The 20,596-nt window shown below is 47.4% G+C and overlaps 1 protein-coding gene across 2 annotated transcripts in view; it reads right to left on the bottom strand.

Moving 5' to 3' along the window:
• Positions 1-7,488: 7,488 nt before the first annotated feature.
• The window catches only part of pamr1b (peptidase domain containing associated with muscle regeneration 1b), a 105,345-nt gene continuing 92,237 nt past the window's right edge, over positions 7,489-20,596 (bottom strand). For both annotated transcript variants that reach the window (XM_052029218.1, XM_052029219.1), the window contains 3 exons: positions 19,007-19,239; positions 13,388-13,680; positions 7,489-10,467 (listed from right to left, as the gene is read on the bottom strand). In XM_052029218.1, the coding sequence (XP_051885178.1) occupies positions 9,937-10,467; positions 13,388-13,680; positions 19,007-19,239 (1,057 nt within the window). In that variant the 3' untranslated portion in view covers positions 7,489-9,936. The remainder of the gene's footprint in view (positions 10,468-13,387; positions 13,681-19,006; positions 19,240-20,596) is intronic.

The raw sequence follows: 20,596 nt of genomic DNA, 5'->3' as shown, positions 1-20,596 counted from the left end.
CCAGGATTATCTTCAAACACTGGTGCCCCACAAAGCTGCATCCTCAGCCCCCTACTCTCCTCCCTCTACGCTCACAACTGCGTGGCCAGATTCTGCTCTAACTGCATCTACAAGTTGCAGATGATACCGCCGCAGTGGGTTGAATCTCAAAGAACGATGAGTCGGAGTACAGGAAGGAGATAGGGAGCTTAGTGACAATGTATCATGACAACAACCTTTCCCTCAATGTCAGCAAACAAAAGAGCTGGTCATTGACTTCAGGAAGAGGGGGGTGGTGCACATGCTTCTGTTTACATCAACGGTGCTGAGGTCGAGAGGGTTGAGAGCTTCAGGTTCCTAGGAGTGAACACCAATAGCCTGTCCTGGTCCAACCATGCAGACACCATGGCCAAGAAAGCTCACCAGCACCTCTACTTCCTCAGGAGGCTAAAGAAATTTGGAAAGACCCCTTTGACCCTTATCGAAGCACCATAGAAAGCATCCTATCTGGATGCATCACAGCTTGGTATAGCAACTTCCCTGCCCAGGACCACAAGAAACTGCAGAGAGCTGTGGACACAGCTCAGCACATCATGGAAACCAGCCTCCCCTCTGTGGACTCTGTCTACACTTCTTGCTGCCTCGGTAAAGCAGCCAACATAATAAAAGACCCCTCCCATCCCGGACATTCTCTCTTCTTCCCCCTCCCATCGGGCAGAAGATACAAAAGCCTGAAAGCACGTACCACCAGGCTCAAGGACAGCTTCTATCCCATTGTTATAAAAGTATAAGACTGCAGCTGGACACCAGTTGTCCTTTGGTTGCAGTTATCAGAAACTGTTGAAGGGAATAGCAATCACTTCTTGATAGAATCATCCAAGAAATATCTGTTGTGTATTTTTATGTATATATTGCACTGGAGATTACCATAGTAAGCCCTTCCACCTGTTTGCTCATGAAACAAGACGTCTTTCCCCAAGCAGTACTCACACGTCGACATGGCGACAGCTACTGTCCGGTGGCCTAGTACAGCGCACGACTGGATCTTGTAGCCCAAGGCTATCCCAGCTACCTGAAGTCTGTGGCCACTGCATAGCATGCAGTAAACTCATCTCAGAACCTAACTCCAGGCTACCCGGTTGTGTTAATTGTTCAGCCACTCAACATTCAACAGCTTAATCACTAACATCTGCTGTAAAACACTGAGCTCTCTCCTGCCGACCAAGGATGATGGAGAACCGTGTTCTATGTTCTGTGTTCTAACCCCAGCACTGGCAGGCGGTAATCCAGGCCGCCACCTGACCTCCGAGATACTCCATTGCAAAACCCGGATTTGGCCTTCTCCGCCGAGGGCTCCTCTTCCCAATCCAATCCCAGGAGAAGGCGTATGGAGCGTTGGCCCTCATTAGTTGGGGTACTGAGTTCAAGAACAGCGAGGTGATGTTGCAGTTCCATGGAACTCTGGTTAGACCACACTTGGAGTATCGTGTTCAGTTCTGGTTGCCTCATTATAGGAAGGATGTGGAAGTTTTAGAGAGGGTGCAGAGGAGATTTACCAGGATGTTGTCTGGATTGGAGAGCATGTCTTATGAGGATAGGTTGAGTGAGCTAGGGCTTTTCTCTTTGGAGAGGAGGACAATGAGAGGTGACTTGATAGAGGTGTACAAGATGATAAGGGGCATAGATCGAGTGGACAGTCAGAGACTTTTTCCCAGGGTGACAATGGCTAACACGAGGGGACGTAATTTTAAGGTGGTTGGAGGAAGGTATAAGGGGAATGTCAGAGGTAAGTTTTTTTAACACAGAGAGTGGTGGGTGCGTGGAACGCACTGCCGGCAGAGGTTGTGGGGGCAGATACATTAGGGACATTTAAGAGTCTCTTAGATAGCCACATGAATGATAGAAAAATAGGGGGCTATGTGGGAGGGAAGGGTTAGATAGATCTTAGAGCAGGATAAAATGCCAGCACAACATTGTGGGCCGAAGGGCCTGTACTGTGCTGTAATGTTCCATGTTCTATGTATGTTCATTCTTAGTGGACACGCCGCATGTTCACCCTATTCAACTTTCGAGGCAGCTGTCTCCCGTCCGCCTGTTCTGAACGGGCCGCCGAGCTCGTCGCCTTGTCGAGGGCCTGCGTCCTCGCCGCTGGCGCTACTGTAAACATTCACACGGACTCCCGTCGCGCCTTCGGAGTGATGCACGGTTTCGAACAGGTTGTGGAAACTACGCGGGCTCCTCACCTCTTTGGGAACCCCGGTACGGCACGGTGAATTAATTGCCAGTCTCTCCTCTCTGCTATTCAATTGCCTCCTGCGATTGCTGTTATGAAATGCATGGCTCGTACTAACGGAAATGATGATGAAAAGAACACTGCGATGCTGGAGGGACTCAGCAGGCCGGGCAGCATCCGCGGAGAAAAGCTGCCGGTCAACGTTTCGGGTCAGGAACCTTCTTCAGGACTGAAGGTAGGAAAAGGGGGAAGCCCGATACATAGGAGGGAAAAGCAGAGCAGTGATAGGTGGACAGGAGAGGGGAGGCGGGGTGGGCACAAGGTGGTGATAGGTAGATGCAGGTAAGAGACAGTGGTAGGCAGGTGCAGGGGAGGAGGGGAGAGCAGATCCACCGGGGGACGGGTCAATGGTATGGAGGCAGGAGCCCCATGGGGGGAGAGGAGAGGGAGGGGTGGGCTAGGAAAGGGAAGAAAAGAAGAGGCATGAAAACAAAAAGAAGGAAAAGAGAGCAAAAAGGGATTACTTAAAGTGGGAGAATTCAATGTTCGTGCCGTTAGGCTATAAGACGGAAAATGAGGCGCTGTTCCTCCAGTTTGCGCTTGGACTTCTCCCGGCAGTGGAGGAGGCTGAGGACTGGCATAGCAGTGATGGAGGGGGAGTCGAAGTGACTGGTAACGGGGAGATGCAGGTCATGGTTACGGACAGAATGCAGGCGTTCTGCGAAACGGAAAGGATGAAGTGTCTAAAGTTAACAAATGGGCTGAATCTGCTGCCAAGGCAGCAGCAGTGTCTCTTATGGGCATGTGGTACCCCAGTGTGTTCAGGCTGCCAACCCTTTCCCACACTCTGTGGATGAACTTGTGCAATTATAGTGTGTGAGGCATCAGAAGCTGAAAAGACTTTCTGAACTAAAAGACACAGCCTGCGAGACTCTCAGGACCATTGGTGTCACCCCGACGGTCGACCCATTGTTCCCTCCACTCTCCTTCCCTGGCTTGCCCGCACGGTACGCGATTTGATGCCTGCGGGTATAATCAGCGACGGGTGGTATCCGCCCGGATCCCCGACCGGAGCGGGAAAAGCGGCGGCGAGTTGCACGATCTGCCAAGATACGGGAAAGGCACCTCCGTTGTCTGCCGCCGCTGGGCATCACCCTGGGATCCCTTTGTGCACCTCCAAATGGACTCCATGCAGACACCTAAATGTATGGGTTACCACCATGTATTTGTTATTGTGCTTCTCAACTGGTGGAAGACCATCCAGCTCGCAGAAATGATGATGCAACTGGTGCTAAACTTTTAGCAAAAATTACATAGAAGCCCTCCTTCACCTTAGGGGCCCTTTAGTTGGGCTCTGTCTCTGCTGGGGGAGGTTGGGGCAGCTCCATCGGACAGTGGACACTGGGGGCCTTATTTCTACTGGTTGTTGTGCTCATTTTAATCTCTTGCTTGAGATCAGGCTGCTTCCATCAAGATTCGACAACCAACCACCCCTGACGGGGTTACCATGGAGTTCCATAGACGCGGTGTTGCTGTACCTTAGCCAAGGTTCATGTTGTCCATTTCAAGACGTAAGGGGGGGGGGGGGGGGGAGTGTGGAAGCTGTGGCATGGCAGGGGTTAAGGTAGCGTGTAGCTAGTGTGGAGCCGAACAGGACGATGTCCTTGAAAGGATAAACTCCCCTTTGAACACCATGAAATACCAAGGACATGAGCAGACTCAGCAGGACCAGACAAGATAAAGATGCAACTGGAGGATTGGAAAGCATATAGAGACTATTGGACAATTACTCTTTGCTTAGGTACAATTGATATAAGATATAAGATATTTATTTATTAGTCACATGTACATCAAAACACACAGTGAAATGCGTCTTTTTGCGTTACTGAGAATGAGCTGGGGGGCAGCCCGCAAGTGTCGCCACGCTTCCGGCGCCAACATAGCACGTCCACAACTTCCTAACCCGTACATCTTTGGAATGTGGGAGGAAACCGGAGCACCCGGAGGAAACCCACGCAGACACACGGGGAGAACATACAAACTCCTTACAGACAGCGGCGGGAATTGAACCTGGGTCGCCGGCGCTGTAATAGCGTCACACTAATCGCCACACTAATTGGCTGCTTTTGATCAGATTAAATGCAAATAAAGGATTGAATAGCATGTAGTTTTTATTGGTTATTGACGCCTGTAAGAGTGTATTGTAATTGGTGAATTTTGTTCTGTGGATGCAAATAAGGGATTAGAAAGTGTGCCAGATTTCACTTAGTCAATGTCTGCATAAAATTGACAATTTTGAGCAGAGGGTTTGGAGCAGTTTGGTGAGTGGTACTGTGCACAAGTAAATGAAGTTTGATTGGGAAATGAATGCAAATTGTCAGAGTCCAGCTGGACTCACCAACTCGACACTTCTGCCTGAACATATTTGCAAATACTTCAGCCACGTATTGTACTATTCCCCTGAGGTGAGGTATGGTGATGAAAGTCCAGGTAACGAAGCACCAGCACACAATGGAATTTAATAACGGTCGATCTGATGAGGCATGTGATGCTTGGGCTGAAAAGGGAGTGGAAGCAGTTAAAGGGCAGGCACGGTAGTGTAGCAGTTAGCGTAACGCTTTACAGCGCTAGCGACCCGGGTTCAATTCTGTCAGGAGTTTGTACGTTCTCCCTGTGTCTGCGTGGGCTTCCTCCGGGTGATCCGGTTTCCTCCCACATTCCAAAGACGTACAGGATAGGAAGTTGTGGGTGTGTTATGTTGGCACCAGAAACATGGCGAAATTTGCGGGCTGCCCCCAGAACACTCTACACAGAAGATGCATTTCACTGTGTGTTACGATGTACATGTGACTAATAAAGAGATCTTATCTTACCTTAAGTGCAGGACCTTCCTGTAGCTGGGATGCTTGACCTCGCGCAGCTATTGTCCTCCACGTGAGGCACAACCCCAACCCCTGAGGTGTTTTCTCCTGATCCCCATTGACTTCAATTTTACGGCGGATGAGACAAGCCTGGCCAAAGCATGGAGGTGCTGCATGAAGGAAAGCCACGCAACACAGAGCAGGGATGAAACGCCGGCAGCAGTGATTGAGGATGTGAGGTCTCTGGGACCGAACTTGCAACGAGATGATGTTAACTGCATAGCGGTGCAGCGGGTAGTACAGCTGCCTTACGGCTCCAGGGACCCGGGTTCGATCCTGACCTCGGGTGCTGCCCGAGTGGAGCTTGCACTTTCTCGCTGTGATGTAGGATAAGTTCTGACTGAATTGGGCCTCTGTAAATTACCCCTTAGTGTAGCTAAGTGGCAAAAGAACCAAAGGAGAGTTGATGGGCATGCATTTGTCTACATCAACGGTGCTAAGGTTGAGCGGGTTGAGAGCTACAAGTTCCTAGGAGTGAACATCACCAATAGTCTGTCCTGGTCCAACCACATAGACGCCACAGCCAAGAAAGCTCACCAGTGCCTCTACTTCCTCAGGAGGCTAAAGAAATTGGCATGTCCCCTTTGACACTCACCAACTTTTATCAATGCACCATAGAAAGCATCCCTTGGTTGCTTTGGATGCATCATGCCTTGGTACGGCAACTGCTCTGCCCAGGACCGCAAGAAACTGCAGAGAGTTGTGGACACAGCCCAGCACGTCATGGAAACCAGCCTCCCCCCCATGGACTCTGTCTATACCTCTCGCTGCCTTGCTGAAGCAGCCAGCATAATCAAAGACCCTACCCACCTGGGTCATTCTCTCTTCTCCCCCTCTCCCATCAGGCAGAAGATTCAGGATCCTGAGGGCACATACCACCAGGCTCAAGGACAACTTCTATCCCACTGTGATAGGACCATTGTACAGTTCCCTTATACGATGAGACAGACTCTTGACCTCACGATCTACCTTGTTTGACCTTACATCTTATTGTCTCCCTGCAATGCACTTCCCTGAAGCTGTGACACTTTACTCTGCATTCTGTTATTGTTTTTACCCCGCACTACCTCAATGCACTATGTAATGAATTGATCTGCATGAACAGTATGCAAGACAAGTTTTTCACTGTACCTTGGTACAAGTGACAATAATAAACCAATATCAATACCAATACTACCATCGGGGAGGAGGTCCAGGAGGCTGAAGACCCACATTCAACAATTCAGGAACAGCTTCTTCCCCTCAGCCATCATATTTCTCAATGATCCATGAACCCATGAACACCACCTCGTTATTTCTTTTTTTGAACTTTATTTATTTGTGAAATTTATAGATTTTATGTCGTTGCACTGTACTGCTGCCGCAAAACAACAAATTTCACGTCATATGTCAGTGGCAATAATTCTGATTCTGATTCAAGGGATAGACCATGATGGTGACCGGCAAAAGAACCAAAGCTAACATGAGGGAAAGTATTTTTACACTACAAATGGTTAGGGTCTGGAAGGCACTGACAGGGTTAGTGATGGAGGCAGATTCAATGGTGGCATTCAAAGGGAGCCAGATCTAAAAGGAAAGAATTTGCAGAGCAATGGGACGAGTCAGATTGCTCCTACATAGAGCAAGTACATACTCAATGAACCATCCTTCCATGGCGTGATTGTGATTTTGTGATTATGTGAGAGAGGTCTTATTGCAATGTGGAGACAGTTCCAAAGCTCCAAAGATCCTTTGAAGGATGTCATGACAGCATGGACTTATTGTCAGCCAAGGCCAAAACTAGTAGCCTTGGACACAATCCAGTACATAAAAGTCAGAAGAGATGACTTTGTGACTTCAAAAGTGACAGCAGGAATGAGGAATGGTCTGACATCTACGGTGTCAGAGTTGGAGTCAGAATACAAGATGGGGAGAGGGAGAGCGAGGGAGAGAGTGAGAGAGAGAGGCAGGTAAGAAGCAACCCAGAGTAGATATAGATGCAACCGAGCTCCTTGCATCCAGTAATGTATCAAAATGCGGCATATACTACTGTAATTAATAATAAGTTATTTCATGGACAGTTTTGTGCATAAGGTGATAGCAAGAACATGGTGAATCAGAGGGTGTAATACAATGTATGAGTACAGCTATGCTGAGGCAACAAATGCAACACAGGATGTGAGACAAAACTGTTAACTGGGATAATCGATCCACTAGTTTCCAGATCCAGGAATGGATACTCAGAGATGTCAAGTGCAGTGAAAACTTCAGTCAATAAAGAGACCAAGAGATTGATTAAATTTATCAATGATTGAACTTACAACTGTATAGTAATATAAATAGTACATGATTTCATGGGTGTAAATAGTTGAAGGCTTGTATGGGTTCATTCCTTTTCTTTAAGAAGGTGCTGTGAACAGTACATCAATATAAAATGTACCTTTAAGAACTTGGTGCATCAGGTGGCATGACTTTGAAACGTTGCAGTCACAAACACTGCCGATTAGCTGATAGTCACTGCCTACAATAGAGGGTGTTCTGTGGATAGCTCAACTCTGTTTCTTTACTTATGCAAGCCTACAGGCAATTTCATTAAAAGTGTGTCCAGAAGTGTTAGCACAGCATGGCTACTAATCAATCCTCGAACAAAAATGTAACAAACAACAGTGGAAACTCTCCACATTTCGGACTCAGAGAGAATGGAGGGATTAATGTTTTGGCTGTGAATCCCATGTTAAACCTGACTGTGTGTTTCCAGGATCTTTTATCCATTTCAGATTTTCAGGAGCAGGTTTAACGTTGCACTATGTTTTTTCATTGAAATCAGAGACCTGCTAGCATCTACTATTCCTGCTGAGCTGTTTGAAGTGTGTTTGTGTAAAGAAGTAACTCTTGGAAACAGTCATTAACTTGTCCTGTGTTCCTGCGCTCCATACGGCGGCACGGTAGCGTAGCGGTTAGCACAACGCTGTTACAGTGCCAGCGACCTGGGTTCAATTTCCGCCGCTGTCTGTAAGGAGTTTGCACGTTCTCCCCGTGTCTGCGTGGGTTTCCTCCGGATGCTCCGGTTTCTTCCCACATTCCAAAGACGTACGGGTAGGTTAATTGGGTTTAAAAAAAATGGGCGGCGCGGACTCGCTGGGCCGGAAGGGCCTGTTACCACGCTGTAAATAAAATTTAAATCTAAATTTTAAATATCCTACAGGACGGATATTTCTGAATTCTCTATATTGAGTTTACAGTCTCAATTCCATTAGATGATAAGATATAGGAGCAGAATGAGGCCATTTGGCCCATTGAGTCTGCTTCGCCATTCAAACATGGCTGACTTTCTTTCTCACCCCATTCTCCCACCTCCTCCCCGTAACCTTTAACCCCTTTACCAATCAAGAACCCATCAATCTCTGCCTTAAATACACACAATCACTCGGTCTCCACAGCCCTCTGTGGCAATGAATTCCATAGATTCACCATCTTCTGGCTGTAAAAATTCCTCCTCATCTCAGTTCTGAAGGGATGTCCCTTTATCCTGAGGCTGTGCCCTCGGATCCAAGATTCTCCTACTAAGAAGGCACGCTAGCAGCTCTACTTGGTTAGGAGGAGATTTGGTATGTCACCAGACTCTTGCAAATTTCTATAGGTGGAGAGCATTCTGACAGGTTGCATCGCTGCCTGGTATGGAGGCTCAATGCACAGTATCGCAAGAGGCTGTAGACAGTTGTAGACTCAGCCAGCTCCACCACAGGCTGAGCCCTCCCCACCACTGAGGACACCTTCAAGAGGAGGTGCCTCAAGAAGGCGGCATCCATCACTGAGGACCCTCACCATCCAGCACGTGCCCTCTGAACAGTACCTCGTTATTCCTTTTTTTCGCACTATTTATTTCGTGATTTATAGTAATTTTACATCTTTGCACTGTACTGCTGCCGCAAAACAACAAATTTCACGACCTGTAAGTCAATGATAATAAAGCTGATTCTGATTCTGATAATGGAAACATCCTCTCCACGTCCAGGCCTTTCAGTATTCGGTAGGTTTCAATGAGATTTCCCCCCTTCATCCATCTGAACTCCATCGAGTATAGGCCCGGAGACATCAAATGCTCTTCATACATTAAGCCCATTGGTAGATTCCAAGGAGTTAAGGTTATCTATTCAATTTTCACCTTTAACGTAGAATTATGCAGACTCAACGCTTGGTACCAGTGCCAGAGGATACAGCTCAGACTAACATTGCATTGTCAAGCTGGGGTGGGGGACGGTGTGATGGGAAAACACTGAATTAACACTTTTTGTGACCCACCTCAAGATATTTCAGGGGACTGACAAAGAACTACATATTATTTTCATTTTACTGACTAGAACTTTTGAAGTTTGCAGAGGATATAAACATTGCAATACATTCAACAATGAGAATCTTCAGAGGAGGAGATGGCAGTGGAATGGGTAGGGGTGGGAGGGGGTTTACGGCGATGGACTTGGGAGCAATGAGAAGATGCAATATGACAAAGTGATCCCTGGTGCAGGGGAAGGAATGTGATCCCTGGGGAGAGGGAATGAGATCCCTGAGGGGCAGGAGTGGAATGGTTGCTCTGTGAATAAATTTAGTTGAGGCATCGCTGATAAAAAAATCACCAAAATCACCAAGTTAGTCGCTGCGTTTGACGGGTGGCGCGTGCTGACTGCTGCAGCTGCTGTGTGCTTTAATGGGTTGCCTTGTGTCAACAACGCTGTCAGTTCAAAGGATGCAATTGTGAAGCCAGGCCTGTTACCAGCTGCCTGCCTTCTGCTCAGCATCACCCTGTGAAGCCTGGGTGAGGGATTCTTACTTCAGGTGCTTCTCGATCCAGTCTTTGAACGGGGCTACATTGGTGTAGACGGTGAAAAGTTCTTGGCTGCATCCTCTCTCGTAGCCCCAGCTGACCAAGCCCACCAGGTACCAGGTGTACGTTTTGCCAACCTTGTCCGCCGCTGGGAAGGTGGCCACGCCCCCCGTCTCCAGGGGGCAGATGTTTGAGAAACCCCGAGGATCCTGGTGGGCGCAGAACATGTTCTCGGTGATGCTGACGGAGATCCCGTGCTCCTCGTACTGCTGCTCGCATTGGACGGCGTCGCCAATCTCAATGGTGCCCACACGCAGGGTGTCGTTGCCACGGGCGGACTCCCTGGGCTCACTCTGCATCCTCCAGCCAGTGACGTAGCCCTGGGTGCCGACGGCCGATAGATCCTTCACGTCAGGAAGGCACACCGGCTGTACCTGGTTGGTGATTTTCGCCTTGTCCATCAGTTTGATGATAGCGATGTCGGAATCCAGCAGGATTGGGTCATAGGAAGGATGCACGATGACTCCGGAGATCTGAGGGAAAGTAAAGCAGGATTGGTATTGGTATTGGTTTATTATTGTCACTTGTACCGAGGTACAGTGAAAAACTTGTCTTGCAAACCGATTGTACAGGTCAATTCATTACACAGTGCATTGAAGTTGTACAGAGAGCATTGAGGTAGTACACAGTGCATTCAGGTAGTACAGAGAGCACTGTGGTAGTATAGAGTGCATTGAGGTAGTACAGAGTGCACTGAGGTAGTACAGAGAGCATTGATGTAGTACAGAGAGCATTCAGGTAGTACAGAGTGCATTGAGGTAGTACAGAGAGCATTGATGTAGTAGAGTGCATTGAGGTAGTACAGACTGCATTGAGGTAGTACACAGTTCATTGAGGTAGTACAGAGAGCACTGAGGTAGTACAGAGTGCATTGAGGTAGTACAGAGAGCATTGAGGTAGTACAGAATGCATTGAGGTAGTAGAGTGCATTGAGGTAGTACAGAGAGCATTGATGTACTAGAGTGCATTGAGGTAGTACAGAGAGCACTGTGGTAGGACAGAGATCATTGGTAGTACAGAGAGCATTGAGGTAGTAGAGTGCATTGAGGTAGTACAGAGTGCATTGAGGGAGTACACAGTTCATTGAGATAGTACAGAGAGCACTGAGGTAGTACAGAGAGCACTGAGGTAGTACAGAGTACATTGAGGTAGTACAGAGAGCATTAAGGTAGTACAGAGTGCATTGAGATAGTACACAGTGCATTGAGGTAGTAGAGAGCACTGAGGTCGTACAGAGTGCATAGAGTCAGTACAAAGTGCATTGAGGGAGTACATTGAGGTAGTACAGAGTGCATTGAGGTAGTGCAGAGTGTATTGAGGTAGTACACAGTGCATTGAGGTAGGACAGAGATCATTGGTAGTACAGAGAGCATTGAGTCAGTTCAGAGTGCATTGAGGTAGTACAGAATGTATTGAGGTAGTACAGAGAGCATTGATGTAGTACAGACAGCATTGATGTAGTACAGAGTGCATTGAGGTAGTACAGAATGCATTGAGGTAGTACAGAGTGCACTGATGTAGTACAGAGTGAATTGAGGTAGTACAGAATGCATTGAGGTAGTACAGAATACATTGAGGTAGTACAGAGAGCACTGATTTAGTACAGAGAGCATTGATGTAGTACAGAGTGCATTGAGGTAGTACAGAATGCATTGAGGTAGTACAGAGAGCTTTGAGGTACTACAGGTTAAAAACAATAACAGAATACAGAGTAAAGTGTCACAGCTACAGGGAAGTGCAGTGCAGGTAGACAATAAGGTGCAAGGACTTGCAATCTTGGAAAGGCAGGTCAAAATATTGCTTGCTTTCTTGGTCACCGACTGTCTTTCGGGATAGGGCTGTCGCTGATGAGCTTGTGGTTCTGGAGCTGGTGTGCAGAACCCTTAGCACTACTCCTATACAGACACTATGCAATTCCGGTAACCTCTGTTTTTTCTCTCTCCCCCCCCCCCCCCCAACTCCTTTGTCTTCCCTTATTCCTGTGGCTCCCTTCTCCCGCATTGATGACCTGCTCATCTCCTCTCCTCCCCTCCCCCATCCTTAATTCCAGGGTCCACTGCCCTCTCCTACCAGATTCCTCCTTCTTCAGCCCTTTGCCTCTTCTACCCATCACCTCTCAGTTTATTGCGTCTTCTTCCCCCCCCCCCCACCCACCTACCTTCCCCCTCTCACCTGGGCTCACCTATCACCTGAACTCACCTATTTCCTGCCTGCGTGCGCACCTCCCCCTCCCCCCACCTTCTTATTCTGGGTTCTGCCCTCTTCCTTTCCAGTCCTGATGAAGGGCCTTGACCCGAAACGTCGACTGTTTATCTCCCTCCATGGACGCTGCCCGACCTGCTGAGTTCCTCCAGCACTTTTTGTGTGTTGCTCCAGATTCCAGCATCAGCAGAATTTCTTGTGTCTCTTGTACAGCTCCCTCTGCATTTCCCTACTGGTGACGCTGATGGCCGGTCCTGCTCCTCCCAACCCCAATACTTACTCCCAAGGAAAGTTCGCGCTAACATAAGGAAGAGCGGAACTGGTAAGAGGCTCTGGGCGACAAAATGTTGCTGCAGGTAGTGCAGTTGTCTCTCAGCTCCAGGGACCCAGGTTTTCTTCTCTCTCCTTCTTAAGGTTGTCTCCTTCTACCCACCCCTGTCTTCTCAATATATATTTCTTCAGATGGGACACACCCACACATCGGCCATTAGTTTAGTTCATTCTTGGGGGAAACACTTCAGCACTAATTAGACTGAATCTTGAGGATGGCTGGTGGAGCTGCTGCCTCACAGCTCCGGTGACCCGGGTTCGATCCCGACTCCGGGTGCTACCTGTGTGGAGTTTCCTTCCTGGGTGACCTGGGTTTCCTCCCACGTCCCCAAGGCATGCGGGCTGGTCGGTCAATTGACCCTAGTGTGTGGGTGAGTGCTGGAATCTGAGGGGGGAGTTGATGGAAACGTGGGAATAAAATGGGATCAGTGTAGGAGCAGTATAAATGGATGCCTGATGGTCAGCACAGACTTGGTGGGCCGAAGGGCCTGGCTCCATGATGTATTACTCCGTGACACTTTGAAATGTAGCCTCACTCCAACAGTGGATATCCAGAGAACCAAGTTCATGCAACAGCGGGGAAAAGGGTCCAGTTATGTCGTAACTGCGGGCTCGCTCTCAAGTTTTAAGAACAAATTAGATACATACATGGACAGGAGAGGTCTGGAGGGTTATGGACTGGGCGCAGGTCAATGGGACTAGCAGAATAAAGTTTCGGCACAGACTGTTTTCTGTGCTGTAGTGTTCTATGGTTCTATTTTATAAGTGGGAGCAATGAACATTGCCCTTCATATGTCAGTAAACACTCGAGGTTTGGTCAGTGAGGGAGTTTCCTTCCCCTTCAGGATGAAGGCCACTCACCTGCAGGTACTGCCGGCTCTCTTCCTTTCTCGACTCATCGTAGAAATACTTCCCCAGAACCACCATCAGATCTGCTGTATTGATCAGCGCCGCCTTGCCCAACTCCGTCACGCAGTGGGCAGCCACCACCACGCTGCGCTCGTTCAGAACTGCCCCGCTGCAGGCCAGGAACCAGGCGTGCCCGCCGACAATCTCGTTGTTGGTCCGCGACACCTTCTGGTAGAGCGCGGCCTGCCAGGGCCAAGTCATTGAGGGCAGGTTCTGCCGGCTGAAGTTGCCCAGCTTTCCGCAAACTGCAGGGCAGGAGAGAAAGAGATGAGCAAGGCGAGGGTTACTCTTTATTAAAGTGTCAGGTGAGGAGACACCAGGCCAGAGGAAATGGTTCCCGTCCAGCTGCAACCAGTTCTGGGCACCGCACCACAGGAGGATGATACTGCCCTTGAAGTTAGAGCAGTCCAAACATAATACAATGCACCCAAGGTTAAAAGACCATAAGATATAGGAGCAGAATTAGACCATTTGGCCCATCGACTCCACTCCACCATTCAATCATGGCTGATTGTTATTCCCTTTTCTCAACCCCATTCTCTCACCTTCTCCCCGTAAACCTTAACCCCCGAACCAATCAAGAACCCATCAATCTCTGCCTTACGTACACCCAATGACTTGGCCTCTGTGGCAACGAGTTCCACAGATTCACCAGCCTTCTGGCTGAAGAAATTCCTCCTCATCTCAGTTTTAAAGGGACGTCCTTCTGTTCTGAGGTTGTGCCCTCGGATCCTGGACTCTCTTACCAATGGAAACATCCTCTCCACGTCCACTCTATCCAGGCCTTTCAGTATCAATAAGATCCCCCCTCATCCTTCTGAACAGTGAGTACAGACCTAGCGACATCAAAGGACTCTCATACGTTAAGCCTTTTATTAAGAACATCGAGGACATGTACCAGGAGTACTCAGAAGCCCTGCATTAGTGGCAGAAGGAGCCCACCACCCCACAACTACCCACCTCTTGCCCCATCTGTGGAAGAATCTAAGGGGTCTCCATAAATGAGAGTGGAAGCAAGTCATCCTTGATCCTGCCTGAAAAGGAGAAGGTGATAGAATATGTGTTTAACGCAGTTAACGGATTAGATTGGGTAAACAGAGGGAAACTATTTCCCCTCTGTCGAGAGATATTGAGGTTCTGGTTAAGAAAAGGAGGGAGGCATATACTATGCATAAGCATTTGGGAACTAGTGAATCTCCTGGTGGTTACAAGAAGTGTAGGAGTGCACTTGAGAGAGAAGTTAGGAGGGCAAAAGAAAAATATGAGAAGGATCTGGCAGACAAGGTGAAGCAAAATCCCAAGAGATTCCATGCGTATATTAAGAGTAAAAGGCTGGCTGGGGAGAGAATAGGTCACCTTAAAGATCAGGCTGGCCGTCTGTGCGTGGAAGCAAAGGAAATGGGTGAGATTTTTAATTAATATTCAGTTTTTACTGTGGAGAAAATGATGAAAGTTAAGGAAAAGGGGGAAATGAGTGTTGATGTCTTGGGACCACGTACCAACGAGCAGGGAGGAGGTATTGGAGGCTTTAAAGTGCATTAAGGCGGATACATCCCCAGGGCCTGACCTGGTGCATTCTCGGACCTTGTGGGAAGCTAAGGATGAGATTGCGGAGGCCCTTGCGGAGATTTTTGTTTCATCTCTGGCCGCAGGTGAGGTTCCGGAGGACTGGAGAGTGGCTAATGTGGTACTATTGTTTAGAAAGGGCAGCAAAAACAAGCCAGGAAACTACAGGCTGGTAAGTCTGACATCAGTGGTGGGTAAATTGCTGGAGGGGATTCTGAGGGACAGGATCTACCAACATTTGGAGATATTTGGGACAGTCAGCACGGCTTTGTGCATGTCTGACAAATCTCTTGGGATTCTTCGAGGAGGTAACCGAGAGGGTAGATGAGCGAAAGGCAGTAAATGTTGTCTATATGGATTTTAGAAAGGCCTTTGAGAAGGTCCCTCACATCAGGCTAGTCTGGAAGTTTAGATGGCATGGGATCCAGGGCAGGATAGTGGATTGGATTCATAATTGGTTGTAGGAAGCAGAGGGTGATGGTCGAGGGTTGTTTCTCAGACTGGAGGCCTGTGTCTAGTGATGTGCCACAGGGGTTGGTGCTGGGACCTTTGTTGTTTGTAATTTATATAAACGTTTTAGATGTGAATGTACAAGGCATGGTAAGTAAGTTTGCAAATGCTACTAAAATAGGTGGTGTTGTAGATAGCGTAGAAGATTATGAAAAATTACAGGGGGATCTTGATCAGCTGGGTATGTGGGCTGAGGATTTGCAAATGGCCTTCAATCCAGATAAACGTGAGGTGTTGCATTTTGGGAGATCAAACTAGGGTAGGACATATACAGTGAATGGTAGGGCTCTGGGGAGTGTTATGGAACAGAGGAACCGAGGAGTGCAAGTGCATTGTTCACGGAAAGCGGCGTCACAAGTAGACAGGGTGGTGAAGAAGGTGTTTGGCACACTGGCCTCATCAGTCAGGACACTGAGTATAGGAAGTTCTGTTGCTCACATTGGTGAGGCCACACTAGGGGTATTGTGTACCTTTTTGGTCACCCTGTTACAGGTAAGATGTTATTAAACTAGAAAGAGTGAAGAAAAGATTTACCAGGATGTTGCCTGCACTTGGAGGCCTGAGTTACAAGGAGAGGTTGCGCAGACAAGGACTTTATTCGCTGGAATGTAGGAGACTAATTGGTGACCTGATAGAGGTATACAAGATCATGAGGGGCATAGACAGGGTGAAACCACATTGTCTTTTTCCCAGGGAAGGGGTGCTAAAAACAAGAGGGCATAGGTTTAAGATCAGAGGCGAGAGATTTCAAAGGGACATCAGGAGCAGCTTCTTCATGCAAAGGGTGGTGCATATTTGGAATGAGCTGCCAGAAATAGTGGTTGAGGCTGGCACATTAGCAGCATTTAAAAGCCATCTAGACAAGCACATGGATAGGAGAGGTTTAGAGGGCTATGGGGCAAACATAGACAGATGGGACTAGTTCACTGGACAATGCGGTCGGAATGGATGAGTTGGGCCAAAGGGCCTGTTTCCGTGCTGTAGGACTCTATGACTCTGGTGGGGAATCAGAGATATAACACTCTGGGCTGACATCAGCAAGCAGTCCTTTACATGAAGGTTATTGGTAGCTCTAGAACTCTTGCCCCCACCCACCCCCCCAACCCCCCTCCACCCCCTCGCCAAAGCTGGCAAGACAGGGGCTCAATTGAAAACTTCAGTACTAACTAACATTGTTGGGCAAGAATACTAAAGGAAATGGAATTAGTGTTGTAGAGTAATAGATTCATAGAGAGATACAGCACAGAAACAGACCCTTCAACCCTCTGTACAACTCAACCATCAACAACCCTTTGACACTAATTTTACATAAATCCCATTTATCCCCCATCAACTGCCCCCATATTCTACTACTCCTCAACTCACGAGGGGCAATTTACAGGGGCCAATTAGCCCTGTAACCCACACGTTTTTGGGATGTGGGAGGAAACCGGAGCACCCAGAGGAAACACACGCCGTCACAGGGCAAACGTTCCAACTCCACACAGAGAGCTCGGGAGGTCGGGTTTAAACCCGGGTCTCTGGTGCCGTGAGGCAGTGTCTCTACAGACAGCACCTCTGGGCCACCCGACAGCACAGGTGGATCGAGTTGCAATTCTGCCACAGTAGTCAGGCTTAAGGGGCCGAATCACTCAGTCCCATTGTTATTAACCTGTCGGGTTTGGATTAGAGGTGCAAGAGATACAAAAAGTTCTTCCATTATTTACCTAGAAGAGTCTCTCTATAGGTCAGGTGTTAACCTCCCTTCGGTGCACAGATCAAAATCATCAAACTGGGGAGATTTGTTGTGCAGGGAGGTTCCGGTCCATGAATTTCCGGAATATTATTCCCAGAGCATTCCTTTGTGTGTCACACTTTTCGGTCCTCCTCTCCTTTTCTCAGATCCCACCCCTCACCACGCTCTACTCATCCTCTTCCTGTCCCCCCTTCCTCCACAGCACCCCTACCCACTCCCCAACCATCCCCACTGACTATCTCTGTTGTCCTTCAATCATCCCTCTCATGTCCCCCTCCCCACTCCCACTGCAATCATCTGTCCGCCAGCCAGCATCCCTCCCGCTTCCATCCTCTCCCAACCCGCTACCCATCTGATTTCAGGCACATTACAACTTCTACTTCAATGTTTCTGTCCTTATGTTCTTTGCCCAGTTGAAACCTCTTCTGACCTACCTTTTGGAAACCATATACCGTGCCTTCTTCATCAAAAGTTTCAGATTAACTCTCAGGTTTTAACAGAATAGCTCTCCTTTTTTTTCTAATATGATCCAGAAAGCAGTTACTGTAACCTCAACTATATTTGAAAAGCAAAACACCAAACTATGAAAAGAACCCCTCAGTCGGTTGCAAAGCCTACCATTCACATAGCACTGTTTAAATCCCTCCTCCATGCTTCAAGCTAGTGAAACTGCCAATATCCTCTCCGGATGCTCACAGCTTGGTAGGGCAACTGCTCTGCGCAAGACTGCAAGAAGTTTCAGGGAGTTGTGGACACAGCTCAGTCCGTCACAAAAAAACAGTCTCCCCTCCATTGACTCTGTCTGCACTTCCCACTGCCTGGGGAAAACAGCCAACATAATCAACGACCCTTCCCACCCCGGACATTCCCTCTTCTCCAACAGGCAGAAGATACAAAAGCTTGAAAACACATACCACCAGGCTCAAGAACAGTTTCTATCCTGCTGTTATAAGATCCTTGAAAAGGCCTCTTGTACAATAAAGAACTCCTGATCTCTCAGTCTACCTTGTCATGGCCCTTGCACCTCATTTGTCTACCTGCACTGCATGTTCTCTGTAACTATAACGTTATATTCTGCATTCTGTTAATGTTTTTCCATTTGTAGTACCTCAATGTACTTAAGTATGGAATGATCCATCTGGATGGCTTTCAAACAAAGGTCTTTCACTGTATCTCGGTAAATGTGACAATAATAAACCAATTACCAATTACATTGCATCAGATAAGCCTATTGCAGGAATCGACATTGCAGTTTAATTTACTTGCTTATGACCGTGACCTCTTTTAAAGGGACAGCCTCCAAACATAGAAACAAAGGAAATAGGAACAAGAGGAGATCATTAAGCCCTGCAAGCTTGCTCCGTCATTCTGTACAATCATGGCTGATCACCCGGCTTTGCTCCCCATAAAACTTGATATCTTTGTCCTTTTGAAACATATCTATCTCTTCCTTGAACAGATTTAATGATGTGGCCTCTCCTGCCTTCTGTGGTAGAGAATGCCACAGGTCCACCACCCTCTAAGTGAAGAAATTCCTCCTCAGCTCAGTCCTAAATGGCCTAACCTATATTCTTCGGCTGTGACCCCTAGTTTTGTACTTCCCTCCATCAGGAACATCCTTCCTGCACCTATCTGTCCAGTCCCATCAGGATCTTAAATTAAATTTTTTTAAAAATTGGTTTTAAAACACCCTTCTCCTATTGTACGACCACAAAGGTGGGAACTTAAATCAAATGTCTTTTATCTGGAGCAATACGTACTGGGAATACACAATGGTGATCGACCACTCCATTTGCCGGTTTTGAGACATGTTCTTTTCCTGCTCCCAAGGCGTCTGTAGAAGGGGGAGATGCACTCATACTCCAGCTGTGTGTGAGGATGATAGAATCCTGCTGGTAGATTCCCAACACGCCGTATTGGGGCTTTAGTGGGTGAGATTTGAGACTGCTCCTTGTCTAGAATAGTGGCCAATAGCCTGTGCAGCGGTGTCCTCCTGTTGATGCAAACAAACGAAGGTCAACGATCCTATAACGTAACGTCCTGACAAATAGCAATACTCAAAGATTCGATCATGGGATCGTGAGTTAGTCTAAAGGTGTGTCAAAGGGATTGCCTTTGCACGTTTGCATGGAATCACCTCACACAGTGTTGTCACAAGCAGAATGGAACTTGCACGTTGTAAGGCTGAAATTTTGGTGAGAGAGGTTGCAAAAGCTTGACAAAGTACTTAAAATTATGTTCTAAATGTTAGTGTTTGGTGCAAGTTAACTTGTAAAGCAAAATTTCAACAGACTAAGTACTAAATGTAATATATAACAGACTGGATTAAGACCAGCTTTTGTGTCTAGACAGCAGTATGTGAGAGTTTGTAGCCAGCAAGACCTCCCTGCACATATACAGATGCAGGTGTTCCCTTTCACTTGAACCTCTAGCTCAGAGTTAATGAGCTGGAGTGAGAGCTGCGGGCACTCTGACAAACAGGGGAGGACAAGGAGTATCTGGACAGCTTGGTCCAAACCTTGGTTGTTCCTCCTGCGGATGGGGAAGATCAGAACGGGGTTGGTATGAAGGATTCCCCGTGTCCACTCTCCTTTCTTTCAAAGTGGCTACATGTAAGTACACCGCCTGTTCCGCTTAATCGCCAAATCAGTTGGCGGGCAAAACGATACAAGTCCAATCGCTGTAGGATATTTTTTTAAAAATCTGATTCAGAGCTAGCCTTTACTCCTGAAGGCTAAATAAACCAACTGTGGATGACGAAAAAGGTGAACATTATGGAACTAAAAGAGAAAGCATACAAAGAAATTCGAAAACTACTACTTGTTCTGATGATGGGAGTTATACACAAAATGCAAAAGGTACTGTAGGTTCTACAGAGAAAGAACCTAAAAGTAATTGTGTGATATCAATGTAATCACAGCTGTACTAAATTTTTCAAACGAATTACCAGGCATAAAAGGGGACCTTCAAAATCAGATAAGGGTAAGATTGGAAATGGCAATAAGGAAATTGGGGTCATATTGGTCAACTACTTTGCCTTAGTTTTAACAATGGAGAAAATGGATAGAAAATTAATATAGAATCAGCAATGGAAACATCCCAAAGTTAACACAAGCAAAGCAGTTAATGTCACTGCAGAACTGGATGATTTCCATCACAGGTGTGAGAGGTAATAGTCGGGTGATCTCCTAACTATAAACATCCAAAGTTCTTTCAAATCTGGGACTATTCCTTTAAGTTGAAGATTTGTGCATGTCACTCTGTTATTTAAGAAAAGTAGGAGGGGAAAATCCAGTGACCTAGTACACTGTGGCTTAACATCTGTTTTCAACAAATTGCGAGAGTCTATA

Source organism: Pristis pectinata, chromosome 14 (genome assembly GCF_009764475.1).
Source record: "Pristis pectinata isolate sPriPec2 chromosome 14, sPriPec2.1.pri, whole genome shotgun sequence".
Lineage (NCBI taxonomy): Eukaryota > Metazoa > Chordata > Chondrichthyes > Rhinopristiformes > Pristidae > Pristis > Pristis pectinata.
This window is presented reverse-complemented; position numbering and strand designations above follow the sequence as displayed.